The 23,347-nt window shown below is 42.9% G+C and overlaps 1 protein-coding gene across 1 annotated transcript in view; it reads left to right on the top strand.

Moving 5' to 3' along the window:
• The window catches only part of NBAS (NBAS subunit of NRZ tethering complex), a 334,006-nt gene that overhangs the window by 282,364 nt on the left and 28,295 nt on the right, over positions 1 to 23,347 (top strand). The window contains exons 46-48 of the mRNA XM_047068027.1: positions 2,433 to 2,635; positions 4,950 to 5,039; positions 15,855 to 16,050. Of these exons, the coding sequence (XP_046923983.1) occupies positions 2,433 to 2,635; positions 4,950 to 5,039; positions 15,855 to 16,050 (489 nt within the window). The remainder of the gene's footprint in view (positions 1 to 2,432; positions 2,636 to 4,949; positions 5,040 to 15,854; positions 16,051 to 23,347) is intronic.

Consider the following 23,347-nt stretch of genomic DNA (forward strand, 5'->3'; position numbering starts at 1 on the left):
ATTTTTTTTAATTATACGCCCCATCCTGTTTATGTTTTCTGTTTCCAACCTAATTTTATCGATGTGCATTTTTTTGGCTGATACAATTGTTCCTACATGGTTTCTAGTTGAGACCCTCATGGTATCTCAGAAAATACTCTCGTGAGAGTCAGGAGCCCCCTGCCCAGGATGATTCTTGAGGCAGTGAGGACAGGGTGTTAGGACAACACAGGGGAACCCTCTGTAGCTTTTCTAGTTTTTCTTCTGTATTGTTACAGCCGAGGGAGTTTAAGCTGTTCTTTTCCATAACTGAGAAGTTGACAGATCAATAAGTAAATGGATTCATATAGGTAAAAACAATGTTTAGATATATAAGCAATATTTCATTTGCCCCATTAATGTTACGGTAAATGAACCTGTAAGTGGCCACTAATCTCCTCTTTTATTTTTCTAAAACCTTACATATTGATTGAATCGTATTCTTGGCTTGTAAAGAAATATTCCTGACTAGAAAGATCGGTCAGTGGAGAGCAGTTCAGATAATGAACAAATGGAAGATTTCAAAATGTGTAGGAGACGCATAAATGCAAACCCTCGTGGAAAAGATAATGAGCAGAATTCGAAAGTTTGATAGCAGTTTTATTTCATTTTGTATTTTTCAGTGCTATTTGTCTGCCTAATGAATAACATTAAATGATGTGCAAGCCAGATAGAAGCCTTTGCAGGGAACGGATCAGCTTTTCCAATCTTGATTTTATCCTACTGACATGTAGAGTACTGTAATCCATAATTATAAGAACTAGGGTAAAATTTGAATTCCTCCAAGTTAAAATGATTATGCTGATTAGTATAAAAATGTACATACTTGTCTTGCTTAGTTTTTTAATTAAGTATGCTATATTCAAATCTGGAGAATTGTCATTACTGTCCTTGGAACAAGTATTATCTTTCAGTGACTTGAATCGCGTCTATGGGGTCAGGGGGGTTATTAACAAAAACAGCTGTTTGTTTCAAATAGGCTGAGATTTAAAGGTACCAAATGACTGCTTGCAAATGCTATTCAGTCAGACCGTGGATGGTCCATAGTAGGATACTCTTCTGGTTCCTAAATTGGACCCTATTTGATTTTATTAGAGTTCCTCTCATAGCAAACACTGGAAATAACCTTTATCCCCATACATTTGTCCCTTTTGAGTTCAGGCTTTAACTTTCACGTCTTTAATTCTACACCCAGTGAAAGAAGATCCCCCACACCCTACGCTAGCGCGGTCTAAACTCGAGGTTTTTATCCTGTGACGCCTCAGTTCCCTCTTGCTCAGCAGGGACCTGAGTAACTGTTCTGTTGAACTCACGGGCATTTTCTGTTATCAGAAGTCTTACAGTGGGGAGAAGAGTAAAACGAAATGTCATGCGCCCAACTCCCAGCATCAACAGTCATCAGAATGTGACCCGTCATCTCATGCCTACCTCCCCTACCCTCTCCCCACTCCTGTGGATTATTTTCAAGAAAATCCCGGTCATCATTTCATTTTATCCGTAAATATTTCCTTATCTTTTTCTCAAAGGATACATGTGAACACAACCACCGCAACATTATCACAATCAAAACATGAACAGTATTTCTTCAGTATCATCAACTGTCCAGTTAACGGATTTTTACATGGTGGTTCTGAAAAGCAAAACAGTGCATTCTAGGTTACCCGAGAAGCTTATAAAGAACCTGGAAAGCATTCTAAACACTAAGTGACCACATTTGGTATGATGAAAAATAGTAGTTTGTGGCCCATTTCATAAATTATTTGTTGTCACATTAATTTTTACAGATATTATCGAAGAGGGGCAGGCTGTGTGGCATGGGGGTGAGGAGATGTAGTCTTTTGGATTCTGATCCTAGTCCCCCTGAACATCCCCGTGTGCCTTTGGGCATGTTACTTAACATATTTGGTTTTCAATTTACTTTTTGGTAAAACGGAGCTAATTAAAACTCTTTGCAGGCTCACTCTAAGCATTAAATTAGGTAAGACACGTGTACTACCTGGGTTTGTGCAGATCAGAGCTGTTATGTGGTTATAATAATAATCACAGTAATAATAATCAAGAAACTCAGACTTCATGAGTTTCACTTTGTGTCTGACATTGTGCTAGAGGCCTGGCTCTTCTATGATCTCATGTAACATTCACAACACCCTCTCTTCCCAAGAATCTCTGTCATCATCCTCATTTTGCAGGTCCCGAAGGCTCATCAACTAATAAATGCGAAAAAGCAAGGATTTGTACTCCAGTCTGGTGTCCGGGAAGCCCAAGCTCTTGAAAACCACTACGTCTCCTTCCGTGTGGCCTTTGTAGTTCGAGTGTGTTTGGTTTGAGGGTCGTCTAAGTCTGCTTCACTCTGTACATGTGGCCACACCTTATTTCTACTTGATGTTTAGGTGTTGTGCCCCTTATCTTTTCAGGAAGCGCTGCAGAAATACAGCCGCCTGTATGATCTGTCCCGATCAGAAAAGGGGAAAGTTCACGATCAAGCTGTGGCCATGTGTCTAGATGGCCTGCCTCTGAGAATGATCCAGAAGCTGCTGCAGGTGGCCGTGGGCCCTCTCGACATCTCGCCCAAGGACGTAGTGCAGGATGCAGTGAGGAGAATAGTTTCTGCCCTGAGGTAAGCCAGAAAAGAGTCCCCGGAAAGCCGAGGCGATAGTTTGCCAGTAACGGCACTCGTTTCACAGTCACGAAGGTAAAAATACGATCATGGATGTAGAGGCATTTTATTCACTAGGAAGTACTTCATAAAAGTGAGAGGTTATTATCAGATTTCTCAAAGTCTTGGGTCTTAAAATATCTCAAGAGTGGAGAACCATGAAAATGTTTCCCCATTGGTATTGTGTGTAACCCACCCTGAAATTAACTTCTGGTTAGACCCTCTTGCCGCTCCCCCTCCTCCCACCATCATCCCCATCCCCAAATAATTCTTGAAGTAGGGGAAGGGCCAAGATTAGCAGGTAGCTAAATGTCAGGTCATCATGTGACCCCCGGTGGATGTACACATCCTGACTTTTCTACTCACGCTTCTTTTCAGAGCTTGCAAAATGGCTCCCAGAAGCTTCTTTCGAAGTATACACAAGGCAAGGTTAATCGTATACTGAAGAAGTTAGACATCTGTTAAGTCTCTTAGAGTTTTATTTACCTGCAGTTAATGGCCTGAAACCAACAATTGAGGAATTCTAGCTTTATGTCAGTATGCGGGTGTCTTCGTGAGAATGCATCCGGGAGGGTTAGAAAAGGGGGAAAGTTAAGCTAAAAGAAGAATGAGGCATGAAGTGCTTTCTGTGAATAATGCAATTAGGCTGAAAGATTTGGTTGTGTTTAATGTATTCTCCTTTTAAGCATTCTTTGTAATTCTGCATTGCTCTTGAGGAACTTTTTGATTAAATGCATGTCAGTTTTCCACAGCTGAACTGAAATCAAATGAGCCTTTATCAGTTTAATTACCCCAGCCTCATACAGTTTTCACCTTATAATGATCTGAGGTATCTGGTAATTTTTAGAGAGAGACAGAGACAGAGATAGAGATAGAGAAATAAAATATAACACTTTGTAAGAAATAACAAATGTCAAGTTAATAAAGCACTGTTCTGTTATTAGCTTATTATGTTTTGGTGGTGGTGGTGGTTATAAGAGCCACCCACTTTCCTGTTTTCTTTTCTTTTTTCTTTTTTTAATGTTTATTTATTTTTGAGAGAGACAGAGCACAAGCAGGGGAGGGGCAGAGAGAGAGGGAGACACAGAATCGGAAGCAGGCTCCAGGCTCTGAGCTGTCAGCACAGAGCCCGACACGGGACTCGAACTCACAGACCTCGAGGTCATGATCTGAGTCGAAGTCAGATGCTTAACTGACTGAGCCACCCAGGCGCCCCTTTCCTCTTTTCATTGATGACAGATACTCGGTCACATTTTGTACCTTTTGATTCATAGCTATCTTTTTAGTGTTTCTTAAATCAAACTATAGATGAACCTCACAAAAACAAAACATTTTGAAAAATCGGTGCTTTGATGAATTTATTTCCTAAAAATTGCCTATTTTTGTAGATAATGAAAATATGTGATATTTTTACCCTTGTAAAATTGTGCCAGAAATTACACTTCTCTCTCCTTCCCTGCACCCAGCTCCACTTACTAAGATTTGGTTCTCACCTAATAAATGTTATGCTTAGCACACAGAAGATATTCAATAAATGTGAATTAAATCTTTCAGTAGTGGGAGGAGAGGGAACTTCAGAAGTTCAGCTACCTCCTTTTCAAAGGAAAAGAAATTGCTACTGACAACATCCATAACGTTCACCTTTTAGAAAGTTAGTAGAATTTGGTAGATATGAAACAACAAAGGCGTGTAAAGAACTGAATCCAGCAGTTGATTTAAGTCCTACCGCTGAAATTATTCAGAACACTCAGCTAAAACTTGTCTTCTGTTGCTTTTTTTTCAAAATTTACTAGAGTCCCAGATATATACACTCGTAAAATGGGCATAATAATAGTACCTACCTTGTGGGCTGTTGGGGATTAAATGGTACGTGTGTGTACAACATTCAACGGTGTCTTGTGCCTAGTGAGCGTCACGTAAATATTAGGGTTTTTTTAAGTCCAGCTGGAGAATTGGGATGATTATTTAATGCACACGTATAATAATGTCCATTGACTGTTTTTTGGAGGACAGAAGGCAGGTAGATTGTATTTTCTTGCCAGCAAAACAAGCACATATGAGACTGTGAGCGTCTTAAAGGCAGAGGGCGTTTCATTTCCACACCTTTGGCACGTCGTGTAGGGCTCAGTGCCCTCGCAGACCACACGCAGCCCGCGTGGCTGGGAGCCGGCAGCGTGCACTGCCACAGCCCAGCCGGGCTCCGAGTGCGAACGCCGTGCTGCTTGCTGAGCCCGGAGCCCCCTTCTGAACCAGTTCTTTCTCTCTCCCTTCGCAGCGGAGGCAGCGCTGAGCTCGGTGGGCCCAGGGACCCCCTCCAGGTCCTGGAAGGTGTTGTCGCAGCCGTCCACGCCAGCGTGGACAAGGGGTAAGCCTAGAACGGCTCGCGTGTCTCGCTTCGTGGCACTCTGCGGGATCTTAGAATTATTGTGAATATCCATATTTATGAAACTGCCGAGAGGAAGCAGTCTTCCCAGGTGTTTTCGGAAGGAATTGCTGAGAACTTTGTCACTACAGAGGCTCTCCATCTGGAGACACAGTTTCGCAGCTGCCCTCTCACTCCTCAGCTCCAGCAGGACACCCCCCTTCTCTCCAGAGCCCCATCTGCAGGGAGAGTATGGTTTCTTCTCGCCACCTCTTGAGTGAGGCCAGGAGGGGGAGCTGCTCTGAGCTTCTTAGGAGAGAGGGGTTCACATCTCCGAGAGGTTAGCTGGACTGAGTGAAGTATGGAAATTTCTAGAATGTTTATATATTTCTTAGAGCTTTATACATGTTAGGTCTGTCTTGTCGGAGGACTATGAGTGTACAGGTTTTATGAGTCTAGAAAGATGTGTGTCTGTAATGCCATTTTTAGAAAGAATTTTTCATTTAGGTCCAGTGGCAGTGACAGGGTTAATAGCATCAAGTGGGTGGTTATATATTCACCAGAGTTTACAGACATCTTTCCTGTGGCTTTTACTCATGTCATCCCTGTAAGGCCAGGCCCCAATTCCTTTTTTTATGTTGTTTTTGTGTGTTTGTTTGTTTGTTTGTTTGTTTGTTTGTTTTAACAAAATCTATCCAATATGGCACTTGAACTCACAAACCTGAGATCAAGAGTTATATGCTCTACTGACTGAGCCAGCCAGGCGCCCCTCAGTTTTCTTTTTTCTCCCCTCCCCTCCCCTCTCCTTTCCTTTCCTTCCTATAGGTTTCCCAGTGTGGGGCTTGAACTCAGAACCCTGAAATTAAGGTCTGAGCTGAGATCAAGAGTCGGATGCTTAACTGACTGAGCTACCCAGGCACCCCTCTGTTGTTTTTTTTTAATAGGAAATATGATATTATAATACCAATGAAGAAATATTTGCAAAAACTCCTCATAGTTCATTGAGTATTGTAATTGTTTTTATTTGTACATTATCTTCTAGTTATTGTGCAGGTACAGATGTATTTTTATATAGCTTCAATCAAAACGTATAAACACTTCCTGTTCTTTTTTTATTTGCTTGCTATTGTGAGTCTTCCCATTGGTCTTTGTAGCTTCCCTGAGTATTATTTCTGATGGTTGCATACGCTGTTGCCATTTTCGGAGGAGGCCTTGCCCCCAGTCGTAGGCCTGGGAGATGGAACCAGGATCCCAGCCAGGCTCTGAGTCGTAATTCAGCTCTCAGATGCCTTTGCAGCCTATTTCCATGCATTGCTTTGTGCCCGAGGTTTGAGTGGAAGACAGAGGATAAGCCATACTGGTCAAAGTGGGAAAACACGGCAGTCAGGGGCCTCTACCGACTCAGCCTTTTGCCTCACACGCTTCTTCTGATCCCCTTTGCTCGTGGGTCTTTCAGTAAGAAGGAAGCCACAGCAGCGGCCGATTTACCTCTCGTTCTAAAGAGAAATGAGATGACCTACATGTGTACCATGTGCTGAGTCACGAGGAGTAAGATACGGAGAAGAAATAACCCCCAACCTCAGAAGCTCAGTCTTGCAGGGGCGACGAGCCCCCCGTGCCCCTCCCCCAGCCCTGGTTACCACACTCTGGAGGGGCAGGTGCTGGACAGAGAGCACAGTAGAGGGAGCAGTTTATTCTGCCTGGAGAGGTCAGAGCAGGATACACAAGGGGCCACGTTGGGCCTGGTCTGTGAAATGTGAGTCTGTGAGGACGAGGAGGAGGGTGACGGTACTCCGGGCTGAGGAAACTACCAGAACCGTTGCAGATGCGGCAGAGCAGAGACGCCGCGTGGGAGACCCTCAGCCCCCTTCCAGACGTGCGCCTCCTCGCACCTGCCCGGCCGCCCCTTCGCTGCCGGCCGCTCCTGTCAGAGCACAGCTGCTCTCAGGGCAGGACGCCCCGGAGCCTGGCCTCGCGGGATGACAGGGATCTGGAAGGGCACTAAGCCCCTTCCAGGGGACACGTCGCAGAGGGATTAGAAGGCAGTATTTTTCTTAGTGGGTTTCCGGCCACAGATACACAGGAATCCAACTCGGGTGTCTTGCATACAGACTATTTTTTTTTTCTTTTAGCTTTGATTTCCAAAGAGGAAGACATTGGGGAATGGAGAAACAGAACGAGATCTTACTTTTTTTTATTCCAGAGACACAGAATAACAAAGTCTTCTCAACAGAAAAACTTCAGTGAACAATTTCTTTTTTCTTAAAAAAGAAAAAGAAGAAGAAAGACAAAGTCATAACTTTTATTCCTGACAAGTAGTTTTTGGATCCACAAGGATTTTAAACCCAAATCCTTGGCTTCAGTTTCTCTTCCCAAAACTCTGCCCAGCAGTGTCACATGGGGGAGTCCCTCCTTTCCACGTGGCTCTCAGTGGGGTCTTTGGAACGACATGGGGACTTGGACCCTTTCGAAGTAACCCTCTCAGTCACTCACTACTTAGCCTGACCTGACCCCCAGGAGGCCACACCAGGCCTGGGTATTTCAGGGACATACCATCAGCCTCCCTCGGTCCCTGCCCCCAAACTTGAACATCCACTGCCCTCCATGGCATGTTTAGAGAGCCAGTCGCCTCTTTCTCTGCACACTGTCAGCTGTCACACACATTCACGTGCTCTTAGGTTAGGCATACGCCATCCCATAGTGTCCTGGCAGGCAGACTGCATACGGAGAGTCATGGCTACCACCACGTGTTGGGTTTTATGGTGTCGTGGGTACGTCCTCCTTTGACTCCTTATGTTGGTACAAGTATGATTTGCCATTGACCCGCAGCTTCTGCCCCATTCGTAAAGCCCTCTTTCCCTCCTCTTTCGTCTGTGCTGAGTGTCAGCCACCACAGCCACCACACCCAGACAGGCCACCAGTGGAGTGTCGGGACAGACAGACTTCCTTTCCAGTTTCACCGCCTTCTTGCCTCCCGACATCAGGGGGGAGTATCGTAAGAATTTGAAATAGTGTCAAAAATCTTGTACAACCTCTACAATTGAAGACGAGTTTAGGGTAATTAATTATTGAGAGGCTCGTGCACATTAAATTGATGAGTATGTTTTCTCCCATTTTTTATGTATGCCTATAACATATTTCAAGAATAGAATCCAAATTTCCTGTTTGAGTTAAGAATTAATTGATTAGATTGCTTAAGATAAATGGATTTTAAAAGCCTCCAATAACTAAAATAATATTTTTCTAAAAGAATATATTTGGTAAACCCGGAATTAAGAAAATATCATCATGCATTTAAAACAAAAAACTGGGGGCGCCTGGGTGGCGCAGTCGGTTAAGCGTCCGACTTCAGCCAGGTCACGATCTCGCGGTCCGTGAGTTCGAGCCCCGCGTCGGGCTCTGGGCTGATGGCTCGGAGCCTGGAGCCTGCTTCCGATTCTGTGTCTCCCTCTCTCTCTGCCCCTCCCCCGTTCATGCGCTGTCTCTCTCTGTCCCAAAAATAAATAAACATTGAAAAAAAAATTAAAAAAAAAAATAAATAAATAAAAACAAAAAACTGGGGCGCCTGGGTGGCTCAGTCGGTTAAATGTCCGACTTCAGCTGAGGTCACGATCTCGCGGTCCGTGAGTTCGAGCCCCGCGTCAGGCTCTGGGCTGATGGCTCAGAGCCTGGAGCCTGCTTCCGATTCTGTGTCTCCCTCTCTCTCTGCCCCTCCCCCGTTCATGCTCTGTCTCTCTCTGTCTCAAAAATAAATAAACGTTAAAAAAATTTTTTTTTTAAAAAAACCCAAAAAACTAACGAGCATCTATCAGTCAGTGGCAAGATCTCCGGAATGGCTCTCTGCAACTCACCAAATCCTTACAACCACCCTATTCTATTATTGTTGTCTCCATTTTATAGATTAGGAAATGATGCTCAGACAGGTTTTGTTATTTTTCTGCGGTCGCCCAGCTAACGACATGCTATGAATTTCTCTCACCATATCTCATCTGCTTCTGACATTAAAGAGCTTGCAATGGACAGTGAGTGAGGTAGCACCTCTCAAATGCCATCGTGCCCTGGAATTGCCTGTGGGTCTTATTAAAATACAGACTTTACTAGAGTAGGTCTGGGTGGGGCCTGAAATTCTACATTTGTAACCAGCTCCCAAGTGCTCCTCCGTCCAGGGACTGAACTTCATGTAGCAAGGTCTTCAGGCGTTACCTCCCTCAGTTTTCTCGCCTTTTCTGTCTACTTCTCTCTGCCTTGGTCTCATTCCCTCTTCTGTTCCCCGCCTTTGTATACCTTTAAACAGTTTCCTAACAGGAATGACCCACAGGTGTGAACCGGCATATTAGTGATTCTCAAAAGGACGTGCAGAAATAAATCCACTCAGAAAACAGATAATTAATGAGGAATTCCTCTGCACGCTACTCAGAAAGGAAGAAAGATTTCCTCCAAAAGTATTGGAGTATTTTATTTTATTTTATTTTTTTACCTGCTAGCTTTTTTTTTTTTTTTTTTTCAACGTTTATTTATTTTTGGGACAGAGAGAGACAGAGCATGAACGGGGGAGGGGCAGAGAGAGAGGGAGACACAGAATCGGAAGCAGGCTCCAGGCTCTGAGCCATCAGCCCAGAGCCTGACGCGGGGCTCGAACTCACGGACCGTGAGACCGTGACCTGGCTGAAGTCGGACGCTTAACCGACTGCGCCACCCAGGCGCCCCAGTATTGGAGTATTTTAGAAGGTTTTATTTGTTTGTTTAAATTGCTCCTCGATCACAGTCCAGCTTCAGCTGTGTAAAAGCTTCACGTATACTCAGCAGCATCAGATATTCAGACTGCATTGAGCTCTTTGGAATTACCTAGCGATTTCACAGTATTTTTGAGCACAGAAAATGAAAGGAAAAAAAAAGAGAAAGAAAGCCCACTAAAGCAACTAGAATCTGATTTCTTCTTAGTCTTCGTGCTCTGTGGGACAGAGTAAATCATCAGATGTTCGCCGAGTGCCCCCAAAGCATGAACACGTGCCGCGACGCTGAGCCCTGCCAACAGCCCTGGTCGACGGGCAGCACGGCAGATCCACCCTCCCACTGCAGTCTTTCTCGAGGCCAGCTCAGGTTCTGCTTAAGACTTCATAGCTGTCATCCCTGCCTCATTATAGTGAGATGCACCCAGGTTTTTACTGATAAATGAACCTGAGGAAGAGATTCTGGGTTGCATACGTTCAAGAGCAGCCACAAAGAGGCTCTTAGTATTTGTCAAAAGTTCAGACTTGAGATTGGAATTGTATGCACATCGAAATGATTTCATTTGTAGGAAGTTTTCATAGAATTTAATTCTGTTAATTATTTGAAGAAAAGTCGCACTTCTTTCTACACTCCTGCAATACCATTGATGTGTCCCTGCATTCATTTATTTGCAGTTCTCTCTTGTTCCTTGCCGGGTGCCCCAGTTATTTCATGGGAGCCAGTAAACAGAAGGTACTACACTGGGGAGCGTCCACCCCACCCAGCTCTGTATGCAGGGAGCAAAGTGTGCGTGGTGTGTGGGTCAGTTACTTGAGTCAAGGGACCTACTTAGAATATGAGTGTTGGTGCCTCTCACTGTTCGCTTACTTCCGTTTACTTGCTCGCCCCTCCTCCCTCCCTTTTTAACCTCACCTAGAATTTTACAGATCAGGGTTTGCACACTTATTTCCCACTGAGGCCAGGCAGGTAACGGACATGAGCAAGGTGGGCTGGGCTTGAGGAGAGGTTGGGGGTGGTGGAGGCTGAGGGGCACGGGAGCTCACACACGCCTTGTCTAAAGGAAACAGCGGCCCGCTTGTCCTCTTCTTTCAGCTTTTCAAGAGGGGCTGGGTTGTTAGGAGAATAGATCCGGAGAGCTCTCATCACAAGAAAAAAGTTTGGTTTTTTTTTTTTAATTTTTTTTAACGTTTTATTTATTTTTGGGAGAGACAGAGACAGAGTGCGAGCAGGGGGAGGGGCAGAGAGAGAGGGAGTCACAGAATCCGAAGCAGGCTCCAGGCTCCCAGCTGTCAGCATAGAGCCCGATGCGGGGCTCAAACTCACGAACCGTGAGATCACGACCCGAGCCGAAGTCAGACGCTTAACCGACTGAGCCACCCAGGCGCCCCCTTTTTTTTTAAAATCTCAATGAGGTGATGGATGTTAACTTATTGTGTAATCATTTCACAGTACACATAAGTCAAATCGTTATACTCTACACCTTTAAACTTAGCTCTGTATGTTGCTAGTATCTCAGTAAAACTGGGGGGAGGCCGGGAAAAGGAACTGGAAAATCTTGATTTTTCTGTAAAATGTTTAAATTTTGAAACATTGTCGTATGCCGTGCAAGGCAACACACAAATTTGGCTGCCAGTTTGTAACTCAAATATAGAAGATTCAACGAAGTGACCCTCTGTTCCCTTTAGGCTTTCAGATTCTGTGACATTCATGTTTACAAGAAATCACAGTGGTCTGTGTTTTTCCTGTTTGAATGCAGTATCTTTCCTTCCCCCATTCTCAAATGAGAACGGTAATTTCATTTTGTGTAGTGCATCAGGATTATGTAAAGTGCTTTTTGTGTTTGCCATGTCTTTTCATGTACTTTAACTGTTTAAGTGCAAGGTTGAGTTCTCCTCGTATGAGTATGCCATGCAGAATCTGAAAATTCTTTTACCAAGGATTGGCTTACTAATTTTCTCAAAATCTGTCTTTTTGCTTTGATTCAATAATTGCTTTTGTTTGTTGACAGTTCCCTTCCTTTAGTGAGTATCCTGTCATGCTCCACTATAGAACTAATCGTTTGGCCAGTGTATTTTTTTTTTTAATTTTTTTTTTTCAACGTTTATTTATTTTTGGGACAGAGAGAGACAGAGCATGAACAGGGGAGGGGCAGAGAAAGAGGGAGACACAGAATCGGAAACAGGCTCCAGGCTCTGAGCCATCAGCCCAGGGCCTGACGCGGGGCTCGAACTCCCGGACCGCGAGATCGTGACCTGGCTGAAGTCGGACGCTTAACCGACTGCGCCACCCAGGCGCCCCTGGCGAGTGTATTTTTGTTGTTCTTGTTGCTGCTGCTGTCCTTCTCCGTTAATAGAGCTATTTCAGAGGATTCTTTGTTTTTTGATCCCAAACCGATTGTATGAACGTGTTTCCAGTAGTTGTTAATTTTTCTTTAAATAGAGTAGTAAGTTACTCTGTGCAGTATAAAAACCTCCTCCCCAGAAAATACTCATTATAGAGAAAAAGGTGGAAAATGTCTATGTATTTGCAGTGAAACTATGAGCAGTTTTTTCTTTTATCTGTTTATAACTTTTTAAAAACATTTGTATGACTTTCATAATAAAGTAAAAATGTTTTGAAATAATGTTCTTTTTATTCCTAAGCTCATTAAATCCTCTCCTTGCCTTCATAAGATACTCTAAAAATGGAATCATTTTCCTTCTTCTCAGTCTTTTTTTTTGACATTGTAAAAGTCATAATTGGTTATTTTTCACCCACCTATTTACTTCAAACATTTCAAACCCACAGAAAAATTGTAAGGATAGAAAAAAATAATACATATGTACACTTCCCCTTGATTTGCCAATTTGTTACCATTTTATCAAAAATCCTGCTCTTTCTCTGTATGTGCGTGTATGTGTATTTGATGAGTCATGAGAGTGACTGACTATGGATTTTAAGAACTCAGATTGAAATTAAAATGTTAACCATTTTGCAGTTGATGTCTTTGGGAGATAGCATCCAGGCCCATGTCCTTGGGTAGCTCTCCTATAGAGCTTCCTTTCGTTTCTGTGTGGTCTTATTGAACACCAGTGTTCACGTGGACATACAGTGAAGCTCATTTGGAACATGGTGCTTCCAGAACACAGCATTTCTGTTCTGGGGATGAATTTTGCCAACTTCATTATGTGTTTGAACTGTCAACCCGCAGTTAGAGCAGATTCCTCCAAAATATCAAGTATTATCAACTGCATGATAACCTCTAATGTAAATGGAATCGAACTCAGTTTGACTTGGAAAACATTATAATAATCTTTCTATATCACATCAGTATCTAAATAATTTTAATCAGCTGCCACAGTGTTCTGGAACATATCCCCTATTTGGTTCGGGAGCATCGTGTAGTCATTGATAGCGGCAGTAAGAGAGTCCAAGTTCAAATATTGGCCTCAGTAATAATGGTTGCCAGTTAATCGAAGCACTTAGTTATAGGTCTGATAATGTATTATGTGCTTGAAATTTATTACTTACATATTTGTTTAATTATCAAAAACTTCAAAAGTAAGGGTTGTACTTCTCTCCAACAAGTTACTAATGAGGAACTGAGGCTCAGAGCCATTAAGTGACTTCCCGGCCACTGGCATGCTGTCAGGAAGAGGGGATTCTGGGAGCTGAATGTGAGCCTGACAGCTGCAGATCCTGTGCTGTCAAAGCAGGAAGCTGCACTGCTTTTGCGGCCGGGGGTGCGTGCTCTCGGTTACCCAGGTGAGGAGGCCTGTGCTGCCTTAGCTCTCTCCTCTCTTTTACCGCCCACTTGCATTGCTCCCTGAACGTGCTCTGTCCTAGGAAATCCCTGGTTCTTTTTTCTTGCTCTTCTCTTGATCTGGATGACATTTTCGCACCTTGCCTTTGACACGTAGCCCACTTGACCTTTATGATCCCGTTCCAATGCCACGACCTCGGTGAAGCCTTCCCTGGCCCTACTCTCTGTTCCTCCAAAATGATTGTTCATATTTACATATATTAGTAATTTGAATAGTAGTCACTTTCAAAATCTCTCTGGACCATTGTTAGTTCTTTGAAGGCAGGAATCCTATAATTTTCATCCCTGTGTCATCATGCACAAGCTGGTGCTTTCATGATACTGATAATAATCATAATGATTGTTATGCAGATGATGCTTACTATTTATTAAGTACTTCCTCTGTGCCATGTACTGTGGCTAAGTACGTTCTATACATTATCTTGATTTCACAGACTCCCAAGAGACAGGCTTTCAGGACCTCTGGTACTTAACTATAAAATGGGAATGATGACATTCATGGTTTTTATCTAGAGTTGTTAGTTAGCACATGGTGGGGCCAGGGCTCACAGGTCCATCACGTTTCCCCAAAATGTTTTTCCCCCACATGATACCATCTGCTCACTTTGCACATAGATTTCCAAGAAATCTACTTCTCTTGCACCCCGATTTTGCCGTTTTTGATACATGTCAAGGGCTCACATAGTTAAAACTAACAAACGACTTCGTAGATTTAGAAAATGCTTAAGCCACTTGTCCATGGTGTTTTAGAATTTCTTTTATTCCTAAATACAAATGATGAATTGTTTTTTAATTCGAATTTCCATGAAACTGTACTGACAAGTGTATTATAGAATGTGTAGTAACAGAAACACTCAGTGGTATTGTAGAATTTTAAAAAACATCCTGTGGTCTTGTTGGGTCGTGGAATTTGGGACTTGGTGATATATTGCTGGAAGCCTCATAAGGATGTCGTTACAGCAAAACCTGTATGATTCAGTGCTGTAGCACTGCTCTCCGGGGCTGTTGTACACGTGAGGTATCTATATGAGGCCTCTTAACCGTAATCAATAGTAATTCTTAGACATCATCATCAAAGGAGTTGTTTTCCTGAGATGGCCCATTTGGGTTTACAAAGGAATAGATTCTAGCACTGGATAGAAAGTCGTACAAATCTTCCCTTCTCTGAAGCCTTTCAGACTTCCCAGGTCTTTAATAACCATGCATTCATATTTTATCTTTAGTAGAAAACTTGATACTCTAACCCTGTATTGAAATTCTATCAGAGAGAAAAGTGTAGAAAGAACATGGACTTTGGGGTCATATTGCGCTATTCTAGATGTGTGTGGGCATATCACAGCCTTTCCTTAAAGGCTATTTCCTCATCTATAAAAAGGAATTTACATGTACAGCGTAAGGACTACAGTTAACAATATTATATATTTGAAGGTTATTAAAAGAGTAGATCTTAAAAATTCTAATCTCGAGAAAAAATTTTGTAACTATGTCAGGTAATGGATGTTAACTTATTAATAATCATTCCACAATATACATATATCAAACCATTATATTATTCACCTTAAACTTATATGATATTATGTCAGTTATCTCTGCAAATGGAAAAAAAATTTAAATAAAATGGAATATTTATAATAATGATTTTGCATAGGTATTGTCAACTAGTTTAGATAAACCAGTTTACCTAAAATTACTTAGAATGATGCCTACCTCTGTTAGTAGCATTAATAGAAATACATACTTATTAAGCTTTTCATAAGAAATAGAGTAGCTAAGAACATGGTTATTTTTCATCTGCTTTATGTAACTCAATATGATACTGTAAAATATGCAAAAACTACATTCATTTTACATAGCTTTTAAATACCTAATATGGTTTCTTTAAGCCATTTAGAACCTAAATTTCTCGGGGCACCTGGGTGGCTCAGTCAGGTAAGCGTCCAACTTCGGCTCAGTTCATGATCTCACGGCTTGTGGGTTCGAGCCCCGCGTCGGTCTCTGTGCTGACAGCCCAGAGCCTGGAGCCAGCTTCGGATTCTGTGTCTCCCTCTCTCTGCCCCTCCCCTGCTCACACTCAGTCTCTGTCTCTGTCTCTGTCTCTCTCAAAAATAAACATTAAAAAAAATTAAAAAAAAAAAAAAAGAAGAGCCTCAATTTCTCTTCTCAATAGGAAAAAGGCAAGGTCACCCAACAAACAAGTCTTTGGCTCAATCACTGTATTGGGTTACTGGAATTTTTTTTAAAGAAGGTTTAGGAGTTTCTGCCTAACCCTTGGTTTTGCCCTTCAGGGAAGATCTGGTTTCCTCTGAGGACCTGCTGGTGTGGCTGCGGCCTTTCTGTGCTGACGACACCTGGCCCGTGAGGCCCCGCATTCAGGTGCTGCAGATTCTGGGACAGTCATTTAACCTGACTGAGGAGGATGGCAAGCTCCTTGTGTTCTTTCGAACGGAAGCCATTCTCAAAGCCGCTTGGCCCCAGAGACAGGTAAGGGAGCGTCCGACTGGTTTTTGCATGCTTTCCCTATTAAAAATAATTGGAGGTTATTTCTCGATTACTTTAAACCACCCTCCAGTGAATAATCAGCTTGGTAATGCAGACTTTCCACTGTGTTCCTCAGTCCAGCTGTTTAGTAGTTAAATACGTTTGGATTGGATTGGATTGGATTGAATTGGTTTGGATTCTTCCATGTGTTTGAACGTGCATAGGTGCTGGAGCGATGTCTCATTCACTTCACATGTGTGTGTCATTTTTCTCTTCAGAGGATATAGTCAGGATTCTTGACAGTATCTGTTAATTATCGCAACTCTCCCTGTCCCTGGAGAAATGCAGATCTAAATGGAAATTCAGTGTGCAGTTTAGCTAATTCACTTTTTTCATACTCTACCCAGGCAGGCAGATGCCCTCCTCTCTCTTCTGTCCCTATATCGACAACGTAGGCACACACAAGATCTTAGTTTCTCCACTCATCCTTCAAGACTCACTTGGTCTGCCATCTCTCTGGAACCTTCCCTGACCACTTCAAACTTAATTAAACCTTGAATTCCACACATTTGAGCTTTAGCTATATAATAATAATAATAATAATTATTATTATATATAATTATATATTTTATGATTATAAATATATAATTATGTATATAATTATTATATATAACATAATTATAATATAATTATAATAATTATTGTTGTTACTATTATTGTCTTGTCTCCCCACTACTGTGGAAAATTCAGAAGCCCTGGAGGATATATTGTCTTTTGAATTCCCCTAAGTATGCTGGGCACACATTGGGAGCTCAAATATTTGTTGATTGAGTAAATGAGAATACTGATTCCTAAATCAAAGAAATATGGTAGCCATTGAAGTTTGGCTCAAACTCTAATTTGATGCAGCCTAAAGACACAGGATGTAAGGATCAGTAATCTCAGTCAAGTGCGTCAGCCTGCAGACCATACGCCAAAAAAGTAAGGCTTCCCACATAATCTACTCTGCAAGAGACTTTCCTGGAAGTCTGACTGCAACTCAATGTACCTTCTAATTTTAAAGCTTCGCTTTCTAATTAATGTTTATGTCCTTATTACTACATCGAAAGAACAATGAATTTTTCTTTTAAAAAATGCATCAGATATTAAGAATATCTTGAGACTCATCTCAGAACTTCACAATTATTATTTTAAGTATTCTTATTTTCCTACATGAGAGAAATGGGTAATTACTCTTATGTATTCTTTAGAATTAGAGAATTTGAGATTCAGAAGAGATGGATTATCAGGTATTCTCTTAATCTTGCCAAATTCCTGAAATGGGTTGTATTAAAAGTCACTGGTATCTGAATAATACTCTTTCTGAAGCCCCATGACCTTACCAACATACTTAGTCTCAACATGTTGCCTTGCATTACATGAAGGGATCACTAACAGTCTTTTTATTTTTTATTTTTTATTTTTTCAACATTTTTATTTATTTTTGGGACAGAGAGAGACAGAGCATGAACAGGGGAGGGGCAGAGAGACAGGGAGACACAGAATCGGAAACAGGCTCCAGACTCCGAGCCATCCGCCCAGAGCCTGACGCGGGGCTCGAACTCCCGGACCGCGAGATCGTGACCTGGCTGAAGTCGGACGCTTAACCGACTGCGCCACCCAGGCGCCCCATTAAAGAGTGGTCTATGAACACCAATGCAATAGCTACAAAATATCTTCCAGGTCTCCGGCACAGTAGACGTTAGAAGTATGCTTGTTTTTAGCGACAGAAAGGTTCACGTAGCATCTCTTGAGTTAAACTCAAAATTAGGTCATATTATTTTTGCCACGTGGAATCTTGGATTCTGACTCATTCTGAAACAAATGAACGCCCCTACTGTTAGGTACTTTTCTGACAGAACCTCCATTTTTCAAGTGCTCAACCTTGCTCAGTTTCGTCTTCGCTGTTGGCTGAAGCCTGGCAGAACGATGAGGCCGGTTTCTCCAGTTGGAGCCTCACTTCGAGTTATGTCAGATCAATATACCAAAAATACTACCAAACAATGTGGAGGCCAGGGAAAGGGAAAACATCTATCTTACCTGTCATGTTGAAACAGTAGAACACACACTTTCGTATTTGGGCCAAAATGCTTCAGAAATAGTAGGAGTATAACCATGATTTCTTCTTTTAAGCTTTTCTTAACTTTCCAGTTACCCAGAGAACAAGGTATAAAAGGTATACCATCTTTTATATGATTTCAGTGATTTCTGGATATTTCTGAGATTTTAATTTCTTTATAGCAAAACTTTTTCCAAATACAGGATTTAAGGGAGCTCAGCCTTTTGTTAAGATTCCTTTTCCGTGTACTTTTCTAAATTGACCTGACCATTTCACTGAGCGCAGTCTGGTTTCTGTCCTTTGCACAGTGTGTACAGAGAGTCTCATTTCACCACTGTTTGCTCTGGTGGCGAAAACTTTTTCAGGCCCTTAGAAAACCTCTCTCCCAACGCCCCTGACTCCAGTAAAACTCGTCCCGTGCCTCCTTACCCCTTTTCGGTTCTCCCCCTCTTACTTTGTCCTCATATAAGAGCAATTTCCCTGTTCTTTGAAGCTATTGAGCTGAGTTTCTTTAAAGTATTTGGTAGTGGAAATAACAAAACTACCATAGTTTAATTATGTCATTCATCTATAGTCTTCCAAAATAAATCAAATCAGTGAGTATCTCCTCCTCCTATAAAAATTAAGTATTCTGTGTCAGTCTGGCATTGCTGTGTCAAATCTGTTTTGGAGGGCAAGCATATTTGGCCAGGGCACTCTGTTTATTATTGTAAATAACTGCTACATGGAAAGTGAATGTGGAAAAATTGTGGCTTCACAGTGGGAAAAACCGCAACTTGTAGAGTGTTACAGAACTACGCTCCTAGTTCAAATCTGAAGCCGTCTCCATTATTGTTTTTAAAAAACTGTTTTACCTTTCACTCGAGCAGTAGAAAGATCGGGGTGCTGGTGCACAAATCCTTCAGAAGCCTATTATCTTGGCCACCCTCCCACCTCCATTGCTTCATCATCTTGGAAAAGATTCCTAAACCGTGAGCCTTGCCTTCTTGGTGTGCAAAATGGAACCTTGAGCTGGAGGAGACAGAGGATGGTTTGCTCACTCTTCTTTCTTCCACACACATTAGAGTCTTCTTCATCTCCATATCCCAAACACCTAGAAGACCCCAAAATGTTGATTACGCAGGCTCTCGTTTTCTCCACTCCCTACCCCTTTCTCTGTTCTCAAAGGTAATATTAAGGGTAGAGGCAGATTCTTACAGAGCAAAGATAAGAATAGATAATGATATTGCAACGTTCAATTACCAGAAAATGTAGGACTGCTACCTTCGCTGTGGCTGGTAATCCTCTTAGGCAGACTTTGCATACATCAAAGAGGGACTTAATATTTAATTATCCTCGAGGTGCCCAAAGTAGTGGCCCTACAAATCAATGTGTTGCCGGGAAACCAGCCAGCTCCTGCAAAATTAAACGCAGAGTCTGTGGAGCCTGCTACCTCACTGGTTCTCAGAGAGACAGCAATTCCTAGTTTTCTAATGATTAGTTAACAGAATTAAAAATTCAGAGGCCCTCATTTTTCAACAGCTTGAGAGGCCTCCTTTTCCATTCCAGAAAAGTACCCCAGCATGGAGTACCGGAGAGAAGGAAGGGGGAAGACTTAAGGAGGGGGAAGGGAGGAATGTATTGTATTAATTCCCTTGGTATAATTTATCTGAGTTTTTCAGGTTTTGTAATTTTCTGGTTAACTGGTGCATGAAAAATATGGGTCAAAATACTGATGTTTCCTTAAAAGATTCCATACCCCTTCACCTTATTGTTTTTTCTGTTTTTGTATAAAAAGGGACATGTGGCTTAGAGTTTCACCTTTTAAAATTTCGATCTGTCTGGATTTGTGGTTGTAAGTGATCACTAGAAAAATTAGTTTAAGGAAACTCCTAATCTTATGACAAATTCATGCATTTTGCCTACTTTGAAACATGCAAGGACATATTAACTCCTCTGGTCAAAGGCCAGTTTGGCTTCGTTTTGCCAAAACATTAACAAAATACACACTTCTTTATCAGACCAAGACCAGTGGAACAGCTTCAGGATGCAAAGCTAGATTTAGTTTCTTACAAAGAATTTACTGTCACCTTAAATGTCTTCAAAGCTAAGACTCCCTGCCCTAAATGGTTTGCTTAATCAAGTATAGGCTAAGATTTGATGTTAAAAATATATGTGCCTGTGTGCCCACACACATATAATATATCCCACACATGTGAATTACCCGTACATGTAATATATCTTTGCTAGCCATGGAAACCGATTCCTGGAACCAGAGGAGACTTTCAAAAGCATGCCAATTCCAAAGTCACATTTTATAGAAAAGGACATGCTGTCCAGAAACAAGAAGTTACTTCCTCTGATTTTAGCTTAAATGTCACCATTTCTAAAATACTGCATCCTAAATCAGGCCCCAGTCGCGATCAATTTCACAACCTCTTAGTTTTCTTCTGATCACCAGTATCTGCTCACTTCTCCCTGCCTGTCCTTCTGTCTGTCATTCTATTATATGATGTCTTTCTTCTTCCATTAGAATATAAATAACATGAGAACATGGATCTTAAGGACACTCAGTAAATATCTGCTGAATAAATGAATATTCAATTTTTAAAAACTTATCTAAGGTCACCTTTAAAATGGCAAGGCCAGGACCCCTGAGCTTCAATCTGCTGTTCTTGCCGTGAATGATGAAGGCTCAGACCATGCTGCTTCCCGCTTATGTACAAGCAAAATGATTTCCTTGGAATAATGGAAAGGTTTCCTTACAGAGTGGCCTGGTGCTTTTAGACTGATACTGTTTTGTATTAATTTGCTGTACTTTGCTCCCAGTGATTTCTGACCAGCCGGCTGCTTGTCGTATGGAAGCAAATGATTCACAAGCATGTTTGTCTGGACAGAAGCAAGAGATCTGAAATGTTCTAATAGAGCTTGATGTGCCTTTTCAGGTTGAGAGAGCGTCAGTGTTACTGGGTTCTGCAACTATTTGGACACCTCGGCAGGCCTCTCCTGATGACTTAGGGCTCCTTTCCTTTAAAGATATTCCTTCTTGTCATGGGCATCGTCGAGGGAAGAAGATGGGACTGAGGAATGTGTATTAAGTGCACATTACTGCGTGTACTCTTTAGAACAGCTTGCAAAGTCGTTACCAGTCTCTGTTTGAGATGAGGTCACATAACCTATTAAGGTCACCCAGCTTGTGAACGATCGTACTGGAGTTTGAACCTGGTTCTGTCTGATGTCAATGCCTGTCTTCTTGGCCCTTTACCGCACTTCTTCCCATCTGCCGGGGAAAGATACTCAGCTCTAACGTCTGGGTAGCATTGCACCATGTCACGCGTGTTCTGTTCGTCTTGTCTTTCTGCTCGTGACTGCCTGGGTTGAGTGTGACTAGGCAAGGGGAATGAGGAGCTTGCTTCAGAAAACAGAAAGCATTGCTTCATCTAGTAGCATTTTTCCCTGGCTCAGTACAGAGCACTGCGTATGTTCTTTGCTGCTCAATTAAAACATGCTGAAAAATGCCATGCCTAGTAACCGTGGTCTGTGAAATATTCACCGAAGATTCTCCCGGCATGGTTTATGCACCATTCCCTGTATACTCTGGGGATAGACAAGAGACCAGACAGTTAGCAGTAAAGCGTTTGGGCACTTCACACAAAACCACATTCAGATCCCAGTTTTACCACTCACTCGCTCTGTGGCCTTGGAGAAGTTACCAAACCTCTCACAACCTCAGTTTCCTCGTCTGTAAAACGGACATAATGCGTGGATGTGTGAAGACTAAATGGGATGGTATGTGTGTGTCTCTAACTCCGGTCCGGTAAATGTACGCCGTTCGTGTGGGGATCCCAATCCAGTGGAGGACGAGGATACGCGCGCCAAGAAGTCCGTACCCTGAGGGCTGTGACGCTGCTGCTAGAGTCTGCACAGTGCACAGGGTTCAGGGCAGGGCATGCAGTCGTCCTGCCTGGAGGCACTGGGGAGAGACTGCTCTGAGGAGGTGATTCGCGAACTCAGTTCTGCGCAGCAGAGCCCCCAGTGTCCTGTGCACACTTTACCGTGGTGGTGCGGAGACCGCGTGGGAGAGAGAGAGACGTGAGAAGCAGCGTGGTCAGAGATGCGTTTTTAGGAGAGACCCTCTGACCTCTTCACGAACAACAGACTGGAGGGTGCCAGGCAGGGGACAAAAGCAGGGGTCAGGTTGCCCAAACTCGGCCCTGAACTTGGTACCAGCTGTGAAGATAGAGGAGGGTAAAGAGAGCTGAAGGAGTTAATCCCAAGGGCCCGGTGACTGCTTAGACGTGGGGGGACAAGAAACACATTTAGTGCCCCTCTGAGGTTTGCTCAAGTTGCTAAAGACAGAGCAGCATGAGGAAAGAGCAGAGGACAAACTAGTTTTGTGGAGAAAGACACTGGAGGTCAGGGCTGTGTTTTCACTCAAAAGGACGCTTTTGGGGGGTGGGGGGCGGTGTGGTCAGATGGGGAGGCCCTGCTTCTCCCCTTCACTAGGCAGACCTTCTTCAGAGCCTTGTACGTTTCCTGGGTCACAGCAACCTCTTCCTGGGACGCACACTCGGGTTTAGCAACTGCTCCTGGGTGGGACTGCTTCCTCCACCCCGGGGCACTTCCCCCAGGGCCAGGTCAGCAGGGGAGCCTCTTGGGCTCTGTCCCTAGAGGGGGAATCACATCCAGAGCCTCCTGCCCAGAGGTGCAAGAACCTCAGCCACCACACGGGTGGTGCTCCTGACGTCGCGCATAGCAGTGCTGTCCCTTCCTTCCTTCTCGGGCTTAGAGAGAAAGGTTGGAGGACGAAGGGGAGGAGAGGCAGGAAACATCCCAGCGTTTGCATCTTGCAGGGTGGTGAGGATATGAGGTAGCTGGGGATGACTTCTCTTGTTTGTTTCTTTTAACTTTTAGTTTTGAAATAATTTCAGATTTACCCCCCAAAATTTCATAAATCGTAGAGGCAGTGGAACAGCTCATCAGCCCATGTGGAAGGTAGGACTGTGGTGATTGATGTTAGTACATTGAGAATAATCCTTTACGTGACGCTAATTATTTTCTGTTCACATAGTATGGTTATGTACATTAATACTGATTTCATATTCCCACATATCTGAAGATCAAATAAGCCACGTTGTCCGTGCCTGTGGGAAGATGCAGATTTCAGGAGGGGCGCCTCAGTTTACGACAGTCATGTTCACTGTCCGCGGCCACAGAAGAATT

Source organism: Lynx rufus, unplaced genomic scaffold, assembly GCF_022079265.1.
Source record: "Lynx rufus isolate CCGP_SWC_20201006 ecotype Redwood Valley unplaced genomic scaffold, mLynRuf1.p SCAF_8, whole genome shotgun sequence".
Classification (NCBI taxonomy): domain Eukaryota; kingdom Metazoa; phylum Chordata; class Mammalia; order Carnivora; family Felidae; genus Lynx; species Lynx rufus.